We start from the raw sequence: 22,633 nt of genomic DNA, 5'->3' as shown, positions 1-22,633 counted from the left end.
CTTGATTCAAAAAGCGAAGGATAACGATAGAAAAATTTTTTAAATCACGTTTTACTCAGGAAATGCAAATTTTTCAGATGATATAAAAACTGATATAGCTAAACAACCCAATTGTAAAATAACGACTTCCGGTGAATGGGAAACTGCCGAAAATGACCAAATACCACCCAATATGGGTATTTCTTGGTATTTTCTGTGGTTCCCGTGGCTCTGTGCTTAGCGTTGTCGGTCGGCTAGCTCTCCCACACGGTTGTGATATCGGGTTCGATTTCCGATCGAGTCGAGGATCTTTCCGAGCTGGAAATTTTCTCGACTCAGCACTGGGGCACGGTGTATGTTGTACTTATCCTACACATACAAAATGAGCCAAAAACAATATCGATAACGAATTCTCTCAACTAATCTAGTTAATCGAGACCGCTATTAGCCCCAAGGCTGAGCGTGCGATATTGTTGTATGGGTATTTCTTCAACCGGCCGATTTCCATCCAATATGAGATGCTTCGATAACGGAATGATACACAGGAGCTAGAATCGACCACAGACACCATTTTGAATTCTAAGATGGTGGCTTCCGGTTTCTGTAAAACAGCCGAAAATGACTAAATAACACCTATTATTGGTGTTTCTACCAGAATGACGCTCAGGAGCCAGAAATTGTCTCCAAACTTCCGGTTTCTGTAAAATAGCCTAAAGGGACCAAACACCACTCAATATGAGTGTTTCTTTAACCAGAATGATGCATGGAGCTAAAAATTGACCTCAGACACCATTTTGAATTGTAAGATGGCAGCTTCTGGGAAACAGCCGAATACTACTGCATATGAATATTTCCGTAATCGAAATAATGTATAGAAGCCAAGCATTGACCCTGGACACCATCTTGAATTCGAAGATGACCACTTTCAGTTTCTGGAAAACAACGAAAATAACTGAATACCACCCACCAACCCCAAATACACATACCACCAATATGAGTGTTTTCGGAATATAGGCGATATACTAAAGGCAAATGTCAAGGATGTTGTCATTCCGATAAAACCAATAATTTCGAACGATATAAACAAATCGCGAGGAATCAATGAATTTGGAATGTTGAAAATTATTAAATTAAACACAAAAATAGGCGGGACGAAGTTTGCGGGTCAGATAGTAAATACATAAATATGCTGGTTAAGGCAAAGCTGCAAGTGATAAATACGAAGATTAGAACTCGAGAGCAAAAAATTCGGAGGGATTAAAAAAAACAAAGAAATACTTTCAAAACGAAGAAAACTAAACATTTAATAATAGTTTTTGCATAACAGTTGTTATCACTAATTACGTTTGTTTTGTTGAATATCTTTTATGTATAATATAATAAAGCTTTTAAACCAATTACAACACTATATGTATCAATACTTAAATTGTTAAATTGATAGAACATTCAAGTGTTATCTAAGCTAAAAGTTGCACAACAACCATATACGACTATTGACAACCATCGTGCGGCTTCTCCTTCTATCTTTTCACGAGGTAATTGAAATATTCATTTAATTGTACACTTCGTGGCCTGATTATTGAGCTTGAGCCGTCAAGGCCGCACATTTCGTAGTTGCTTCCCATGATGGATCTGAGCTAGTGAAGTTACAGAGGGAACCACGTATATAGCAACTTGGGATTAGTTTACCATTTACACGTCGTGGCCTAATTATTTGAATATTTCTTCTTCGTGCCTCGATAAGCTACATGTATTATATTATCAATATTTAACTCCCGGAATGGCGTTAGTTTTACATACAAACAATATACGCACGAAATCTGCAACATATTTTTTTCTGTGAAAGTATGAAATTGAGTCAACTAAATCTAAAATTGAGTAAATTCAGTTTCGTGTGTGAAAATGTCACACGCCCACTGAAATTCAACAATGCACAGTGGTACAGTAAGGCAATGAACTTGTTTCTTATATTTAGTCTATTTTTTATGTGCAAATGAAAATTAGGGTGTTCCTGAAATCGACTAAATGAAAAAACTAACTTTTTATTTGCATAAATAAATGTATACATTCATCGGCACAGTTGTGGATCAACTAATTTAAAGCAACTTTCGGTATTTCTTCACAATATTTGTTCTTTCAAATGATACCAAAAAATATTATTTAGCGAAAAGACTGTTTTTGGAAACCAAATTTCATGTCTACAAAAAAATTTTTTTTACAAAGTTACTTAGAATTAGTTGGTCTACAAGTTTGCCACACAAACAACTACAATTATTTACAATTACAATTATTTTTACAGTTTACAATTATTTATGCAAATAAAAACAAGTTAGTTTGTTTTTATTTCGTTGATTTTAGGACCATCCTAATTTTCATTCGCACATAAATAGAGGACTATGTATAAGAAACAACTTTTTACAAAAACTATGGCTTTAAACCGCAAACCAAAATCGCAACGAAAAGCTTATGTCCGCTTCAATTGCCTTACTGTACCACTGTGCAATGAGTTTAGTTACCTTTTTCACCACAAGAGGGGGTGTTCCCTGTCTGTCTTCACGGGAATATATGGGAAATTCGAGAGTGAACTATGTTGTTATTTTAAGATATTTGCTGTAGCTGTATGTGAGCTCTCATGAACAGCTCATGCATGAGGCTGTTAGAGTGGAAAGAGAGAAAAGTCGTCAGTATAGACCTATTTACGTACGAATGTGTTAGTGCCACTCATTGAGGGAAATATTTACAAATCGCTGCTTTGTTTGCAATGCTATGTTTTGAGCGGCTGAGCGAATAATCAATTGAACACTTATTATAAGTTCTAAACTCGTTTCTGTATAAATTTTTCAATCGTGATCATGAATCGGAAGAAGCTGCTAAACATAATTGACCAAAAATGGTAAAAAGTAATGAAAAGTCGAAGCGACGAGCTGCGATGATTTACAGTTTGGAGGAAACAAAAGTAACTCTACACGGGTTTACACGTTCACTAGTGTGCGTAGCTAAAAAGTCACTTATCTCTATAGTGTCGCTCTCCAGTCATTCTCATAAGCTTGGCCTTGACATAAAATTCACACACTGAGCGCAATGAGTGTGCGAATGATAGCCCTGCTTGTAGCATATCGTCGATTGTCGCGCACTACCCCAGGATCGGGCCAAAATCGAGGCAATTTTAAAGCTGCCAGGTCCAATCGATATATATATATATATATATATATATATATATATATATATATCTATATATATATATATATATATATATATATATATATATATATATATATATATATATATATATATATATATATATATATATATATATATATATATATATATATATATATATATATATATATATATATATATATATATATATATATAGCTTAGATCCTGGGGTAGTGCGCGACAATCGACGATATTCTGGGGGCCATCAATTATTACGGTAAGTTCGTCCCCAACATGCGCATGCTACGCAATCCGCTCGACAAACATCTCAAGTCGGATGTGAAGTTCCACTGGAGTTTGAAGTGCCAATGTTCGTTCGACCAATCCAAACAGATTCTCTCGTCGAATTTTCTCATCACGCACTACGAAGCGGAAGATCCTCGTTCCTGCTTGGTCTCGAGGCTACCATTAGGCTGTGGTTCTGTTACGCATTTTTGGTTTTAAGAAGGGGATTCCTGTATACACTGTAAACAGTTTCAAGCTTCTGCGTCCACCGTCGGTACCTGCTCCAGTGCCAATGAACGACAACTGTAAGAAACCAAAAATCTTTGACCACAATGATCACGTATTCGCTAAACTCTACGGTCGGAATGGTTGGAAGTGGGCTTCCGGTGTCGTCATCGAGAAGGTCGAAGATGTGATGTATAACGTATGGATCGCTAAATGCTACGCTCACAGGTCAACCATATTCAAAGTCGCTCTGCTGCTGACACAATGCCGAAGCAATCCGCGTCGAGTCAGCATTCGTTACCGCTCGACGTACTGTTGGGTTCCTGGGATCTTTCAAGACTATCACCGGGTACACCGACATAGTCGCCGGTTACGCCTACGTCGTCGTGGCGACCGTCTTCGCCTGACATCTGTGTCAGTCTCTAGTTCAGACTGAACTGTACAAGGTCCCGGGACGACTCGGGCGACGTCAACGCCACGTAACGAGGTCTCGGTTGCTTTCCCGTCTGGTTCATCAAGAACATCGTCTGAGTTCGAGTCCTCTAGGCGCTCTTCAAGGATTTGAAGACTGCCGCTAAGGCTCGACCCGTGCCAGCTCATTTGAGAGGGGAGTTGTGGATCGCCCTATCGCGCTGCGCTCTATTTTCTCGGTCAAGCGTCGCAGGGCTCGCCACGGTAGCACAGCTGTCATGTACGACGGTAGAAATGCGCATAGATGATAAAATTTTATTTGTCCATTACAAAAAGTTGTGCCGTTTTAACGTGTCGTAATAAATAGATTTGAATTAGTTTTAATCATGACCGTTCATTGACTCCAATCCAATGAATCTTCAGAGTATCATTTCCGGGTAACACGGCACAAAATTAGGGATTAGCGGTTGTTTCTTCAACTACAGCATCATCAACGTACACTACCTCCACGAACGTAGATCCGATAACGAGGAGGAATCGTTCTATGCGCAGTTGGAGGCAACATACGACTGCTGCTCACCAAGGTCGTTATTGGGGAAACTATCTAAGTATCGTTACAGCAGAGAACGCGTCAAATATCGACGAGCTCGAATGGAGTTGACCACGATTCCGGGGAGAGAGAAACGCCAACAATAGCAAACAGTAGCAGCATCTTTGTTGCTGATATTCAGGACATCAAATGGTATATTGTGTCACTAAAGAACAATAGAGCCGCAGGCAAGGACAGGCTCTATAAACACGGTAAAGAGGCACTAGCAATGGAACTGCACTGGGTAATTTCCAGGTTTGGGAATGAGAGAGAATACCGGAAGCGTGCCTGTACGCTGTTCAACATTGCTCTTGAGGGTACAATCCAATGACCGGACACAATTTTCAGCAAAGGTAGTCAACTCATAGGCTCCGTAGGCGCCTATGACTTAAAGCGGTGGTTAGAAAACCAAGTTTATGAGAAGAAAAGGCTCGAGGGAAACCAACATTCGCCTTCCATGGACGGTGATTATGGACAAAGGATAATCGAGTCTCCTGATAATCGAGTTCGACCTGTATTTGGAAGATTACGACTACTTTTCGAAACACTCCTCACAAGGATGGTTAAAATCGTATCAGAGAATTATCACGAGAGAATCCTATTGGATTCTGATCACGCATAATACGCGATGTTTTGTATCGTCTCTCGAGAAGAGAACTTGTGTGACAAATAAACTGCCGAATGAATACTCCGTGAACTTTATAGCCTGTTAACTGTATGCTAGTTTATCGTCGCTTGTTCATACGCTTTCTCGATTCTCTCATCGGTTTCGATCGGTAATTTATTATCGTCTCCCGATCCGATCGAGCCGTGGAACGAAAATCTTTGGTTTGAATCACCTTGTGAGTGAGAGTGTCCCAATAATCGTAAAATTGTAACGCAAACCAAAAACTCAGAGAGGGAAAAAACTGCAAGTGTTAGACCAACTAAAAGGCAGCTCAAAACAGGGATACCAGATTTACAGAATTGACTGTGAAATGAAGATTTACAGAGTCCGTGGTCGATTTTGTTTTGACGTTGGACTAACGTCTATATCGAAGTTAGGCACCTGAATTTGAAAATCTAGTAATTCAACCAGGGAAAACCAGGAAAAAGTGGTCAGGTTTTGAGCGCTTATATATCAGTCATTTCTTTTCAGAATTTCGAGGTTTTGGCATCAACCGATCAGAAATTCTTTTACGGTTGAATTTATGTAACAAAAATAACCAATTGTTCGAGATACACTATTGAAAAATTGATAAATCACATCGATTGTCTAAATCATACCGAGCAACCAATCACCACCTCTCTTCACAAGCACAGTCGACACTAACGGATACAACCGATCTGACTTTGTAAACAGTCTCGCAGCTTTCAACCAATAACGAGCTCGCTTTCGGTAGCGGCAACAGGTGTTTCGACACCATTTTAAAATGCTTCTTTTATCATTACCACTGAACAGATTCTAAACAGGAATGGCTTGATTGATTGGGGAAATATTGCGCAAGATTGTCATATACTAATTTAAATATGTTTTCGATACTAAACTAGCTAAAAGTTGTGTTAAAAGTCGTGCACATTCAACCAATCACAAGCTCGCTTCCCCTTTGCTCGCGAATTGATTTTTGCTTTAGGCTATATAATAACCTGCGTCGTCTCATAGTAGTCATCAGTCAACAAGTGGAAGGCCACTAGAACGGTCTTGAATAATCAGCAGCGGTGGCTGATTCCAGTGGCGAAACTGAGCTGCAGCAGAACCAGAGCGGTGGTATCAGGCAGCAGCGGCGGAGGTAGTGGGCAGCTGCATTTCTTCATTCTGTTCGATAGCTAGAGCTGTTGCGTGTGTATGGCTAGCTATAGCGTGTGTAAGATATAGCATGTGTAGCATATTATGGCTATAGCGTGTATATCTTCAGCGTGTGTACGGATAGTTATAGCGTGTGTGTGGATAGCTGCTGCGTGTGTAATGATTACTTATGGCGTATGTATGGATAGTAATAGCACATGGTTGGATAGCTTATGCGTGTTTATAGATAGTTGTATCGGATGTATGGATAGGAATAGCGTGTGTATGGATAACTTTAGCATGTTTGTATAAAAAACTATAGCTACAGCGTGTGTATGAATAGTTTTAACGTGTGTATAGATAGTTATAGCATGTGTGTGGATAACTATAGCGGGTGTTTATCGAAGATTATTATTGTCATTAAAAATATTAAAACGTCTTAACGAACACAGTTGTGAATTTGATTTTACAGCAGCGATTTTAACTTCTTCAGCCAGTCTTTAGTCATCGAGAAAAAATTACTGCCTATGAATGATCAACGCTTATTTACTAAAAATTTCATTTAGATCAAACAGGTTCTTTTGAGTGTCATAAATTATTGGTAAAAAGAGTTGCAAGTTTTCTCAAAAAGCATTCATTAAATTTTCATTTTTGTTTCTCGGTCCGCGGTTTTGATTTTGTTTCTCGCACACAGAGAAATAAACAAACTTGTCGCTATCGTGAAAAATACCTATCGTGAAAAAATTGTTTTCGGATTGTAAAACTAAGTTAGCAAACTTTGACAATCATCAATCAAAGTTACCAATCGAGGGACACTATTCCAATCACCCCGAACCTATTTTAAGCAGTTTCCATCTGTTTTGCAGGCGTTTTTTTTCAGCACCTGAAGTGGCTCCTGAATGGCTGCAATATAGGTCGATTTGTTTCAATTGCAATTGTTCACAGATTTCTTTGTGATTAACGGTATTTCTTATATTCGTGAGACAGCTAGACAATCAAAGTTTTCGTTTCCATCATTGAAATTGTCGATAGTGGTCGAAATGCAGGAGTTTGAGGCCTGTTTTCTTCGACTGATTAAAATAGGTGCTACTGCTTAAGCCGTTCCCTACCCTATATATTATTATTTATAACGTTTTAACGTCTCAGCATTCAGAAATGCACTAGATAAAATTGCAGCAAATACTAGAGTTGCAATTCTCTTTATTATTTGTTTTAATGGAAAATAAGAATACCGTAGTCCAACGTCATGCGGTCGTGTCTTGAATACCACCAATACCATTTTATTAAATACAAACCAAAAAAAACATTAGGGGGTCGAATCTGTTTTTGCTTGAGAAATAAGAGTAACGTTAGATTTTTTTCAAATGGCAAATATTTGTTGTTACTTTTTGCATAGCTTGCAAACTTTTCTAGAATCTATTTATATATGCGGATTTTTTCCAAAATGTGTGCAGGTTTTTGCTTGTTTGAAAAAAAAACTTCGATATCGGCCAACATACATCAGCGAACATTTTGTTAAACGATGAAAAACCTATTTTACTGTCAACACTTGCGACTCAGAAAGAAAGGGGGATAATTGTTCAAGCGATCGCAATCGCTTCTCTTTTCCGATAATGATCGTCTCGCGATTCTTCTCTTTTGTTTTGACACTTGGATTCTATCAGCGAAGAGTGAATCATCGGTTTGTAGAGCTATTGGAAATTCCATCTCTGAGAGAGAATGAATTATCTCAGCGAATCTCCGAATTGGTTCACTCGGACTGGCATATCGTACGATAAATGTTAGAACCGACTGAGAGACGAAGTTGACTCACACGCTGAAAATAATCGAACGTTTATCGTCGATTTTATCGCCGATCACCATCATTGTCTCATCTGAATGTTAACCTCTTTTCGTGAGTTCTGTGGAGGTTTTTTTGTCTCGAATAACGATTACTAAACCTTATGACTGGCGAGATGGGCCGTGAGCGGCCTCAGCCGACCTGACAGGTCATATCAAAGAAAAAAACCTTATGACTATGAAAAAGTTGCTGGTAATTGTTGGATTCTCACAACTCATTTGAAAGAGATTTTTTGCATATACAAATCTTTATTTATTTCTTAATAATTTATTTCTCGCTTTCCATTCGTACCCAAGACATAGGATCGCTCTCTGTGGGATCAGGGGGAAAAAAGGTTTCAATACAAAAATATAGGCTTCCTTAAGGCTACTCAGACTCCCTACATACTTATCGTTTACTAACTGTACGATACATCGATTTTGTGTATCCACAACAGGTTATATTCGCCGTCTATAGGTATATACGCGTATTTGTATTCTCAGTTTCCTTTAAGCTAAAATAATTACAACTTCCAAGCTCGAGAGGGATTACTGTGCCTCTATTCCTTCGTTCCTTAACTAAGTGTAATTTTTATTACTAATTTTGTTTCGCAAAAAAAAGATTCTCTGTACACAATTTCGATTCCGCTTCTACACAATGGGCACACTCTACTGTTTTAGGTCCCATTCTTCCCTGTTGGTCTGCAGCGCGTTATTGTTTGACTGTGTGCCCGAATTACCGCTTACGACTAAATTAAATAACTCTTGATTATCCACTGCTCTTCTTACGAACTATGTAATTAAGTTAGAGATGAGGGCGCAAACAATTGTGGTTGTCATTATATATTTCACACCTAATGGATATACCAGACGATCACATATTCTCACTCGTGCACAAAATTGTTCGTAACGCAGCTTTCGTCCTTTCGTCCACTACTATATTACACAGCAAGATTTTGTCCAAAGATTCTCTGAGAGGTGACAGTTTTACAGGCATATGGTTTGAAAATGTGAAGACTATCGAAGATTATCAAGGCACCAGGAAGCACCGCGTCAGTCATGGTTTCTACTACTGGATAAATTTGTACAGATAACATGAAGGTTTGAGCAAGAACACAGCAAATAGCTACAAGCAGAGTACTTAGCTGTATTGACTTTACTTATAAGTAGTAGCGATTGCAAGCATTAGAACTATAAAGAGCTCGGTATTGATTTTGCTGTTTGTGTTTTGAGAATAGAGATAGTGAAAGAGCTCCGCGACCACCAAGAAAATCTTCAAATTGGCTACTTAACGTTCTAGGCTGCTAGTTAAATTTCCACCCGCTGTTGGCTCACGCAAGCCTTCAAGGAAATCTCATATCACCCATGTGCCGCAGCTGGTGCAGACTGTTCTGAGACGTTGTCCGTGTCGGCGGTTGCCGTGGGTAGTACAGATTGTGCTGCGAGGAAGAACGGTTCGGGTTCTGCTTATAGATACCCTCGGGCGGAGAGTATTTCCTAGGTCGGCGTTCGTCGCTGAAGCGTCGTCGTTTTTGGTTGTCTTCGTCCGAATATTTTCGGCGATTCACGTTACTGTTGTTGCTGTCAGTTCCGCTGTTGTTGCTGTCGTTCGAAAGTCGTTTTACGTGGCTAGTGTCGTACATGTAATAGCGGTTTGTGTGTTGATACTCATCTTCTACGACTTCGTCGTCTTCAAAGGTCCGATTGTCTTCGTAGCGATGTTTTCGTGGACGGCTGTCCTCCAGTCGGCGGGAATCTTCATCGTATTCGTACTTTTTCTTCGATGAAGTCTGACCTTGGGCTATGTTTAGGGGGTCATCATACGAGAAGCGACCGTTGCCCATTTTTATCGGTGGCTTGCTAATTGGTTTCGACCAGATTGCTTCCTGCCCGTACAAATCCAGGACGGGCTGGAATTGACTCTGTCCGGTAAGGTTGTGCGAAGACCTTCGCCATCCTTCCTCGTATCTTCGCCGTGTATTCTCATCCTCGATTGCTTGCCTACGCTGTGACTTACTGCTGGAGCTTTCACTAGAGTCTTCACCCGAAGTTCCTAGTCCCAAGTCTTTCTCGTCACCGTAGGCTTTGTAGGGAGCTCCCAAAAAAGTTTTGCTTCCAAAAGCACCAGTCAAAGCTAGCTGAGGATGCGAGATACAGTACGGATGAGGATATGCCTTTTCTACGGAAGATAACTTAAGATCATCCTCAGTATATGAAGTACACGATCCTGGTCCAAACAGTGACAATAGCACCGGTAGTAGGAATAGACCGTGCATCGCACCGAAGAAAATCACCAAAAACACCATTTTGAAGAACACCAAAAAGATGTAGCTGTCGGCTAAAAGGAGAGCCACCACACCCAGAATCGTGCTGACGCTTCCCTGAATGATTGGCATTCCTAGACTGTACAGCGCTTGTCGAACTCTCTCGTCCGGGGTTCGGGCCTTGCATGACATGTAGGTATAGCAAATGTGTGCTGTAAAATCAATCGAAAAGCCAATACACATAATCAAATTGATCATCGAAATCGAGTCCAGGTTCACATCCCACAAACTCATATACCCGGCAACTCCCAGCTCGATACTAACGATCGAGAACGCAACCCACAGGGAACACAAGAAATTGGGAATAAATATGAACGATATCAACATCATAATCAATCCCCCTATAACCATCGATTGGATCGATGTCGGTCGCACCAGCTCAAACTGATCGAAGAACACAAAGTAGGGATGAAATACGGTAGCGTTCAATGGAGACTCCTTGCAGATCTGCCGTAAGTCCTTCACCATGATTTTTTCGTGGTTCGTGTCGGTTATGTTGATGGCTTGAATCATGAAACGTGACGCCAGAATGCGGGTACCGTTGTCGTTGAATTTTACGTCCAGCGAGAAAGGGTTAGCAGGAAATAGCCATATCTAAAATGAAATAAAATAATTTTAACAATGAACAAACAAAAAAGCAGAAACGACCCAACTAACCTCTTTCAGGGCATCAATGAATGCTTGCTCGCTGTCCAGCGTCAGATTAAGATAGTCATTATTGCGGTCCACGTACGAGATAAACGACCGTAACCAAGATTCACTGTACAGCGGTGACGTGATGTAGGACGTGTTTTCCAGCGATTGCATCAGCTCCTCGATCTGCATTTGCGTGGTCGGATCCGAGTAGTTGAGGTCCCCAGTGATGATCACCTGTATCCGATAGGGGAACTCGCGGTAGTATTCGTCCTCCAGGTCGAAAAACTTCACCGAGTAAGAGTCCTCCTTTGAGAGTTTCCTACGCTCAAGCCCCTCGGTGATGTTGGTCAGTCCGTAGCAGGCTCCGCCCAGATAGGCCGCGAAGACCAAAATGATGATTGCCTTAACCCAGCCGCGGTTCAGAACGCTAGCGACCCGGTCGCGGAAGAACTTCATCAGCACGTGCTCTTTGTTGTCGATTGGGTTGTCCGGGTCGTCGCGGTTGATTCCGCCGGTGTTAAGCTTGCGGTACAGCCAGGAGCGTTTTTCTGCCGGGGAAAGAGAAAGACGTGTTTTAATTAGTATTGTTTTAGTAATGATTGAAAAAATCTTTTAAACTTATACTAGTAAATTTTGACGTAGAAAAATATTGAAGATAGAAGATAATTAAATAAAAACCAAAAATACGTAAATTATTTGTAAAACCATTTTTGTATAAACTATTTAAGTAAACCTAATTGTAAGAAAGAACCCCGAGCAGGCTTATAAACGGTCAACACTTTCATTTGATTCGCTTCGTCAGTGTGCGTCGCAGTAGGCTTAATGTAAAAATGTCATTCCTTTGGCGATGTTGTTCGATTTTATTTCTGTCTTTTTCATTTTATTTGTGCTGAGAAATATTATTACAAGATTTTGACATGTTTGACGAGTTTGTTTTTAAACAGCGTGCCTTGTCACTATTAGAAAGAAGACGATTATCGCAGTATAGTTCTACCGTGACCATCTTCAAGCCGGGTACCGAGGAAGTGGTTAGACTTTAGGTACTTATCTCAGTTATTTCTCATTAGATTCACGAGTTTTTGGCATTAATCGATGAGAAGTTTTTCCAAGCTTGAATTTCGATGGGAAAAATAGGTGTTTGTACGTAAAATCACTCATTTTTTCTTTTTTTTTCACGTAAAGTTACTCATTCGTCTTCAGTTTTATTCCAGATTCGGTAACAAGATCCAAGAATGCATGTAGCATAAAGCTGATCACTCGTAAAAAATATTAGTGCACAAGAAAACCTGGTTTCGTTTCATGTGGAACTAAGCGAAAAGGGTACAGGTAAAGACAGAGATCAACGGTTTAATTCAAGGGAATGGTTCCAGTTATTAAAAACAAGTTCTTTTAAGAGGTGCAAATTACTGGCAACGATATGTTTATTCTGCGTTGGTGCTTTTATGCAAAGATCCTTTCATTGTTTTTTCCAATAGCTTTGCAATGAAAGCGAATATCTGATAGTTATAAAATAAACTTGTTGGTAGGTTCATCTTGATATTTTCTTCAGTCTAAATTTCATCAAACCATATTTACAACTGACAAAACCTGCCCATATCATTCACATCTGCATTTTTCTCTTCGTTTTCCCACGGACTCCGGCGTAAGTGATCCAATCAAACGAGCCTTTCCGAGCTCATTTGGTGATCCTCAGCAAGAGTACTTCCTCAATCTTATCGCGCCACTCGTTACCTTTCTAGGGTAACGTGTTTATGCTTCAGACGGAACCAGTGTTAAACGCATCAGTGGTGTTATTTCTGTGAGATATGATGTTTATTTAGGTAATTATTAATAATCGTTGTAATTATCTAATGATAATTAGGACCTCTACACCAGTTCACTGTTTACCTTAGGTGTTTCTCGTGGAATTTCTCTTTCTAAAGAAGATAGATATAATAATATCATTCCCAGTACTCCTCATCCCCAGTAATTGCGGCGTTTTATTGCGATAGCCCAAGTATTGATGCCGGAGATCAAGTGGCGGGGTGATGATCGCATCCTACCTCCACGTGGCTCTGTAGTCTTATTTTGGAAATTAACAAAATAACCGTTGGACATTGAAAACCAATTTATGACTGTTTTATTGTGGTACTAAAATCCAAATAACCAACATTACCGTAGGTGGTGGAAAGCATGCAATGCTTTATGATTCCAACGGAGGAGATTATCCGCAGTCCATAATACGTAATAACATGTCGTAATTAATCACTTATCTGTGTACACTGATTACTATGACTGTTGTCACCCACAGATTAATGTTGTTGTTAGGATTATGTCATTGCAGAACCAAACCGGTTGTAACTCTATTTGTCTATACATAAACTAACATAATGTTTTTGTTGCGGAGCTATTCCAAGCTAAATTGTCTCATCAGAGTCAATTTCAAAGTAGTACAGCTCTTGGTAAAAGCGAAAGTGCGTGTGTAGGTTGTTCGTTGTCACACGCAAGCACTCAACCTTTTCGTGTGCATTAATTTCAACTTGAACTTGCCCCATCATCGCCTGCACGATCTTTGCTCGATCCAGAGGAAGCACGAGGTGAAATTTTTCGGAAACCGCCCACCTGCATGACCGGCTCAGAACTGGTCTTGCTGACCGAAAGCTCTCGTTTAATGTCCAAGATCAGAGGGTTGGCCTAAAAGTGAAAGACAATAACCGGTTGGCCAATTGATGAACCACTCAATCTGAGGGGCAACAGCGGCACCAACCGTCCAAACTGAGCACGCCGGCTATCCCCTGGGGGCACCGTTGTCGGTATATGTGTGGTCATTTCTTCGCCCGATTCCACTCTTCTCACTCTATTGGAATCTACCCCAGGCTCGTGAGAAGCATGCTAAAATATGTTTTATGCATGTGACACACTTTTTTGCGCACAACGTCATGCCACCTCGCGGGGATGGGTACAAGTGTAAAAAAAGAAAAACAAAACAAAACAAAACAAACCCCAACCGTGAACTGCAGCTTGATTCTGACACGGCCCACGGTAGGGAGCGCACCACTCCGTGCACTTCGCAGGAATTTCTCGTATTTTCTTTCACTTTATTAGTTTGTTGTATGGGCAGACATGTTCCACAATGAGCACTTTCACGCTCGTTTGGTTCGCCCGCGGTCGCCACTTGATGCGGTTCAGGTTCGTCGGGCACAATACGCGCAAAGCCAAGTGCCAACAGGAGGAGATTCAAGCCCGCTGTTCACCTCAGTTGATGCAATTCTTGTACTTCGATATATGATCGAGATCGCTGTTCGGGTGCTTCACTACGAGTGGCTTGTTAGATTGAATTTATTGTTTGCTGGTTTTTCTGTCTCTAGAGTGTTTTCGATACCAAAAAGTAATGTCTGCGACATATTGTTAGGAATTTTAATTATTACCTATCTGCACCAGTGCTTTTCAAAGGATCGCAAGTTGACTGTTAAAACACGAATGCGAACGCCTTCCGCAGTCAACTTGACTGCTCGATATAGTCAAGCGAACGCCCAGAGAAAAAACAGTCGAAGTAAAGTTGATCGTTTTTTTAGTTTCTAGGTGGCGGTCATTCGCTATGGCAGCGCTCGTTAATTACGTTCACTCTCCGATTATGTGTACGTGCAAGACACGAAGTGAATGAGGGCGGTTGGTATCATTCTTACTGTTTCGTTTTGCGTTTGTTTTCGTATTTGTTTTTGTATGTCGGATTGGATTGGAATAGAACTTTGAAATTTGTGTAACATATGACTAATGCATAAATCGGTACTTAGGGTAGAGCGGGAAAAGTTGGTCATTTTTGGTAAAAGTGTTCCATTACTTTATACCGGTAATACAATCATACCCAGTGATGCCACATATACAGATTTATCTGCGTTTATACACATTTTTGCGTATTTTTCATACAGATATCTGCATATACAGATTGCAGATTTTCTGGAAATAATATAGATTTATACAGATTTTTTTGGTTTTCATGGGGTCGTAAATTAAACTTCTTGATATAGTTGAAAAAGAAAAGTTAACTCAAATGCGGTTCAAAGTGTTGGAGGTTTTACTATATTCATAAGCTACGCATAAACGTGTGCATGAATGAGACACGGGATAAATGTTAAAAAGCTATAATGCGTTTTTTTTTTCGAGAAGGATATGTCCAGTACATATGCAGATTTTCATACAGATTTTTTGAAATTTTACCAAGGTGCCAAGATTTTTTGAGCTCCGAAATACAGACGAAAATGTGGCATCACTCATACCTCGATATGAGGCAACTTTATTTTCATTACCGCTACGTTATATCGAGTTACGTTATATCGAAGTAATTTTTTTTTTAAATTCATGCAAGAATGTTAATGATTACTCAAAGATGCGCGAAAACCTATTTTCCATCACCTATCAGTAATTTTAAACCATTCTTCAGCCCATTAAGGACAATTTTTGAACAAGCAAAAGACAAGTTTTTTAATTGATGCAAGACTGTTGAAATGCAAAAATGCGCGGAAACCTATTTCCCTTCACCTACCAGTAATTTGAAACCTTTCTTATGCTTTTCTTCAGAGAAAATTTCAACAAACAAAAAAAAAAAAGTTGATGCAAGACTGTGAATTGTTACTGAAGGATGCGTGGAAACCTAATCCCATCACCCATTAGTATTTCAAAACCTTTCTTATGCCCATTTGGGACTTTCGCATTGGTTTCATTGGTTTCAAAACTTACTACATATTTTCGAAGCAATTTGTACTCCAAAAACAGTTGCTATATCATTTATATTCAATATCAATAAATCTTAAAAAGTTACGTTATATCGAGGTAAAAGTTACGTTATACCGAGTTACGTTGAATCGAGGTTGCCTTCTACCGAGGTATGGCTGTATTATGCGAAAATATGAACTACAGCTCGCAATTTTGCGGATACACTAAAGTTTTTTTTTTTACGAGGAGACACGTAGCGCGGAGAAAATCCGCGTGAAAAACGTGTAAGTTCCAAAATCCGGGTAAAAAATGGCGTTAATTGTAAGATCTGCGTAAAACTTCACGTGAATTCCGAAGTCTGAGTAAATAAACTGGTGATTTCCAAAATTCGCGTAAAAAACGAGAAATTTCTGAAAACCGCGTAAATTCCGAAATCCGAGTAAAAAAATCACAGGAGGGTTGTGTGCAAAGCCTCGACCGCAAGGTTGAAGTAGAATACTTTTACAAGAAAAATAACACGGCTGCTTGCGTGTCAATCGTTTTTACTAGTAAATAAACGTTGAATAATCAGATTAATCGAATTTTGCGCTAAGTTGCTTGTCATGGTTGGGGCTTGACAATTTTTAAATTTTGATATAATGAAATTTTTTCGGATGTCTTGCTCATGACTGAAGGAAAAGATAATTCAGCACGTTCTGAGACACGAAGATAAAGTAAAATTTATAACTTTTACAAATTTAAAAATGTAATTGAACTCAAGAGAAAACATTAACTCTTCAATCATCAGGTTTTTATTTCATCCTGAGTGAAAAGCTTATTTAACATTCAAAACTAGACGGCTCATGTGTTGTCAAAATGAGTCAACTTTTCATTGAATGCATTTACTAGTGCCCTCTATCGCACAGGGACTGCATTTCACTAAAGTGCCTCACTGCATCAGCTGCTATCGATGCTGATACCTGCTGCAACTGCTACGCTTTCCGTAGCCGTGCCACAGTTGTAACCGCTATACGCTGCCATTGGTATCAGCTGTTCCTGCATCAGCTGGCCCAGCTGCTATCGATGCTAAATCCGCTGCAACCAGTGCGCTATCCATTGCTATGCCACAGCTTTGGCCGCTATCCGCTATCGCTGGTATCCACTGCACTGCTACTGCTGCTGTTAAGGGAGGACGACTGCTGTTGTCGCTGTCTAGAACTATTATGAGCAGCTTCGGCTGAAACAGGCTCTTATATAGGCCAAATAGCATGTTTTGAATTGCAAGGTATATGATTCTGTCGACCGTGCTTGGGAAGCAATCATATAACGACCAATCAGAGGTCGAATTTCAATAGTGCAATAGTTTGAATAATAAAATTACAATTATCTTCATTTGGGAAGAATCTTAGAAGGTTTTCCAATCTATTGCTGCAAGAACGAAGGAAATCCATCGAAAACTAACCGATTTATTAGCATTTGAAATTGGACATATTTTTCACTTTTTTCGGTTTTAGATTTTCATTTCACATCCCTATGTAACCGAACTTCCTGAGAGAAGTCTTCTACTTCAAAACCGCGTGGATTAATACCGAAATTCGGGTAAAAAACCGTGAAAATTCTGAAATCGTAAATTGGGGTAAAAAACGTGTAAATTCCGAAATCCGCGTTAATAACGCGTAAATTCTGAAATTTGCATAAAAAACAGCGTAAGTTCTGAAATCTGCGTAAATTCCGTAATACGCGTTAAAAGGCTTCAGTGTATTTTTTCTTTTTGAGCGGTTGACAGATTGGCCGATTAGCTCCTCAGGTAGGGTAGAAGTTGATCAGCGAGTGGGGTAAAGTGACAACTTTTATTTCGAAAGGACAATTTAGTTTTCCTCCAACAATGCATTAACGGCAGTCTGTAGTATTTATGCGGAAGTCAAATCGTTTTCAGTTTTTCGCTTAGACGTTCGCAAAAGCTACTCATTATTGGATGAAAAAGTGTTACTCTCCCTTGCTTGACGAAAAGTTCACTAAGGTCGCCTTATTTTATAGTTTTTTACGCAGGTTTTTTTATGTGGTCATTTTTACGCGGATTCCGGAAATTACGTGGTTTTTTACGCAGATTCCGGAATTTACGCGGTGTTTTACGCGTTTTTTCACGTAGATTCGGGAATTTACGCGGCACGTATCCCCCGCGTAAAAAGCGACTTTGGTGTATACGTTGAAATTACATTGATGGTTGGACACTTGATCAAAGGAAACACGTGGTGAATTGAACTCGAACCAAATTCCGCAATTCTAAAGTTTTTATGGTTTTCTGATTGTTATAGATCTGCTGAAAGAGAGTAATTTTCTGAGCAAAACGTGGTTTTTGAGAAATTTTTATCGTTGTCCTTCGTATTTTTAATTTAGTTCTTGCTCAAACCTGCTCAAAATCTGTTCATGAGCGAATTGTCATTTGAAAACGGGTGTTTATTATTCTTTATTTAAAAACCGACGGACAACGATAAACATTTTTTTAAATCACAATTTGCACAGCTGCACTTTGTTTTGTCATTTAGTTTCTCTGCTTATCTGATTATATCACCCATATAACACATTTTTTTTTATATAAATGATATGTGAAAATAAAACACAGTTTTTTCGATGCGTTGGTTTGATGTAATCCTCATTGACCAACTAACCCCGTAACCAACTAGCCCTGTTCTACCCTATCTTCTTCCCCGCCGATGTTGTGAGAAAAATTATCTTACTCATATAGCCATTACCACGTGGCTTGAATGATGACTATATTGAATATCACTCACAAACTCTACTGCTAAGCAATATTCGACGCAGATGTTTGAAGTAAGCGTTGGTTAATTCATTACGAATGAGGTCCCGGTTAGTAAAAATTGGCACTGTAGGTGCAACAGTATACCACCAGCACATGAGCCTCAAACGTAAGAATGCTTCAAACTGATTGACTGTTTTTTCGGTCGATCATGAACGCAGAACACAGAAACGTTCAAGCAGAACACAGAAAACGTTCAAGCGTCTTTATAGAAAAGGATTTTTCAAAGCCCTGCATTGTCGAATCGTGTGCAATCTGCACACGATTCGACAATACAGCTTCGGATTAATTGTTATTGGTAAGACGTTCGTTGTTATGGATTGGTGAAAATAAAATTATGAAATTCTGTTATCTTGAGAGAAAAAATCAACGAGAAGTTTCGAGAAAAGTTCAGCCTGATTATGTTTTGTTCGAACATGTGTTTTGCAAATGCTTAAAATCAGCGTTGCAAACAAAATTTATAGCGTACAAGTTGTTTCTATTCTCAAAGGGTAACAACTGATTATTTGATACTTCGACTCAAGTTTAATGCCTAATCATCATGAAACCTATTTTAAGGTTTGCGGTATCTCCTCTGATGCTTGAACCGTTGATGATTCAATTGTCTTTAAGTGAATAACCTACAGAAATACGAGCAACCAAGGGAAGATCGGGTAACCAACCCCGGTGAGAACTTGCTCATATGCTGACAGAGAAGAAGGGTTCTTTTAGGTTTCCGAGCGTCTGTCCTCCATGTTGGGAGCGGCTCAAAACAGCGTCTAAACTCCAGATTAGAAAGGGTTGGTGCGCAGGCCTTACAAGCCGCCACCGTAGAACACTCAAAGATAATGGCGAGAAACAAAGAAACTCGTACTGGAACAATCGGCTCAGACCCATGCGACAAAAACGGACTAACGACTGTAAACTCGGGACGTGAAACTTTCGATTTCTTAATTTCCAAGGGAGCACACGAGTACTTTCCGAAGTAATTGAATCCAGCAGGTTCGACGTCGTAGCACTGCAGGAGGTGTACTGGAAGGACTCAATGATGCGTACGTGTCGGGATGGTTATGCCATCTACCAGAGTTGCGGCAACACACATGAGCTTGGGACACTTTTAATAGTGATAAACGAGATGTGGAAACTGGTGGTTGGGTGGTGGCCAATAAAATCTCGAATGTGCAGGTTGAGAATCAAGGCCCGGTTCTTCAACATCAGCATCATAAACGTGCACAGCCTTCATATCGAACCAAGAACAAGGCCGTGTGTAGTATCTGCTTCCAGCACAACCTCCTGCACAAGTACACCTGAAGGTCACCAAATCGGACAGGAACATAGCTCGACTACATTCTGATTCTGATTCACGGCACTAATCAGACATCATCGAAGTCAGATCCTATAGAAGCGCTAACGTCGACTCGGATGGTTAAGATGCGCCCAAAACTCTTCGTTGTTATCAACATCCGGTACCGACGCACAGTGGTCAGAGGCCGGAAAAAACCTCGATTTTTCATGTCAATATTTTGAGATTTTGCATTTTTCTGAAGATTATCAAACTGTAAGTGACCTTTTTCCGAAGTTTTATGACAATCGGTTGAGATATCGATTTTTAATCCCACTTTGAATGTTGCTATATCAAGCAATTTCGATGATTTTCATGTTTGAAATCACAATTTTTAGCTTAACTTCAAACACCTGTAACTGCTTCAGTTTTGATCCGATTTTGATTCGACAAGTTTAATTTTGAAGGGAGATTTATGTATTTTTTGAGTGATTTTTCAGACTTGCCAAGAATACAACCAATTTCTCAATCGAGGTAAAACATATTGAGGAAGAACCAAAACAAACATGTATTTCTAATTTTATTTCTACCGTACAATCTTGTGAAACGGTTCGGAACGATCGGATAACCGACAATCAATAAGAAATTTATTGTACTTTCCAGATTTTTGGGTCCCGTTTTGCACATCGTTGCTCATAGGAAGATATTTTGAAAATAAAACTATGGAGACGCATTGTGGTCAGTTGGAAATTATTCAGTTCGCATATTTAAACAAAATGATTGACTGGGAAGTATACATGAAGCTTTTTCTAGTAGTCTCAAGCGTTTTCATATAAACTTGTAAACCGCTTTCAGTACTGCAAGATGTATAAAAAGAGGACAAATTGAATTGATGAGAAAAAAATATATCGTCTCTCATATTTCCAATGACGTTACAATAAACTACCGTACGTGCCTCATAATTTTCCTTAAAAGACCTCTCACTTGTAGTAGAAAGATCTTGAATTGGTCAAACGGCTAAAGAGCTAAAAACTTTTAAAATAAAATAAACTTCAATTCATGACGATTTTTGCACCACCCTAATTCATGAAGGAGTACCCTAAAAACCAAACAAAAAATACGATGAAGAACAAGTAAGGAAACCACACCAACATTCATCGCTTTTATGTTGCTCTTCTCATCGCTCTTAACTTCCGACTATTCGACTGAATAGAGAAGTAAAATGAAACTAACTAAAAAATTTGATCATGAAAAAGGCCTAACGGCACTTTAGGTGCGTAAATAGCTATTTTCAACATTTTCTAACATCAGAAATCAGTTCACCACCCCAAAATTGTAATAATATGTAATTTCCAATCATTTAAAAAAGACTTTTAGGTTTATCCCGACTTTTATCCAGAGACCTGCCACTGTGCGACGCCCGCCCCTAACGTCGCCGAAAACTACTCGCATTCACTCGAAGCTGCGCTGCCGGAAGAAGACCAGCTGGAGGAAGCCCCTCTCGAGGACTGTTGGAACACCATCAACAGCTATCAATAGCGTAGTGAAGAACGTCATCGGGAAATGTGGAACAGTTGCATCATTCTCAAGAAACGTAAATGGGTCATTCCATACGAAGTGTACATGCCACTTGGAGACGACCATCACGGATTTGGGTCAAAGCTGGGAGAATTATTCATCTAGGTTCACTATGGAAAAATCCCAATTTTGGTGTCGATTGGAATACCTCCCGCTCTGTGGGACCCCCCTCTTTGTGACAAAATCAGGCAATTTTTGTTCAAAATTCCGTTTTTCTTTTTCTTACAATTCATAGATGTAGGACGTCCGCAAAATACTGATAAATTTTTTGAAGAAAATAAACCAAGGAATCCAAAAAAATAAAATTTTCGACTGGAAGTGTTGCCAAATAGATTATTTTTGCATTTGAAAACTAAATTTACATTTTTCGGCAAATGCAGCTATTTTTATTTTAAATTTGATAATTTCGTCGTGTTCCTTGAAAAATTTCTCGTAAGAAACAACTATCATCTCGAGGTAATATGAGCCAATCTCGAGATATAACATTTTTACGAAAATAGTTGTAAATTTCGTGATTAATTTATTTTATAGTTTATAGCCGTAAGACACCAGAAAAATAGTGATGAGTGAATTTTGAAGAAAATAAACCAAGGAATCCAGGAAAAATATAATTTTTGACCGGAAGTGTTGCCAGATAGATTATTTTTCTATTTTAAAACTAAATTTGCATTTCTCGGCAAATGTAGCTGAGTTTATCTTAAATTTGAAGGTTTCATCGTGTTTCTCGGAAAATTTTACATAAGAAACACTTATCACCCCGTGGTAATATGAGCCAATCTCGAGATATAGCATTTTTACAAAAATGGATTTAAATTTCGTAATTAGTTTTTCGTAAAAATGCTATATCTCGAGATTGGCTCATATTACCACGGGGTGATAAGTGTTTCTTATGTAAAAATTTGCGAGAAACACGATGAAATCTTCAAATTTAAAATAAACTCAGCTACATTTGCCGAAAAATGCAAATTCAGTTTTGAAATAGAAAAACAATCTATCTTACAACACTTCCGGTCAAAAATTAAATTTTTTCTGGATTCCTCGGTTTATTTTCTCCAAAATTCACTCATCACTATTTCGCTGGTGTCTTACGGCTATAAACCATAAAATAAATTAA

At 39.2% G+C, this 22,633-nt stretch overlaps 1 protein-coding gene across 1 annotated transcript in view; it reads right to left on the bottom strand.

Annotated features, from left to right (window-relative positions):
- Positions 1–8,481: 8,481 nt before the first annotated feature.
- Positions 8,482–22,633, bottom strand: part of LOC129722884 (patched domain-containing protein 3) — a 168,732-nt gene continuing 154,580 nt past the window's right edge. Inside the window, exons 8-9 of the mRNA XM_055676701.1 lie at positions 11,213–11,739; positions 8,482–11,149 (exon numbers count right to left, since the gene is read on the bottom strand). Coding sequence (XP_055532676.1) covers positions 9,575–11,149; positions 11,213–11,739 — 2,102 coding nt within the window. The 3' untranslated portion in view covers positions 8,482–9,574. The remainder of the gene's footprint in view (positions 11,150–11,212; positions 11,740–22,633) is intronic.

This window comes from Wyeomyia smithii, chromosome 2, assembly GCF_029784165.1.
Source record: "Wyeomyia smithii strain HCP4-BCI-WySm-NY-G18 chromosome 2, ASM2978416v1, whole genome shotgun sequence".
Classification (NCBI taxonomy): domain Eukaryota; kingdom Metazoa; phylum Arthropoda; class Insecta; order Diptera; family Culicidae; genus Wyeomyia; species Wyeomyia smithii.
This window is presented reverse-complemented; position numbering and strand designations above follow the sequence as displayed.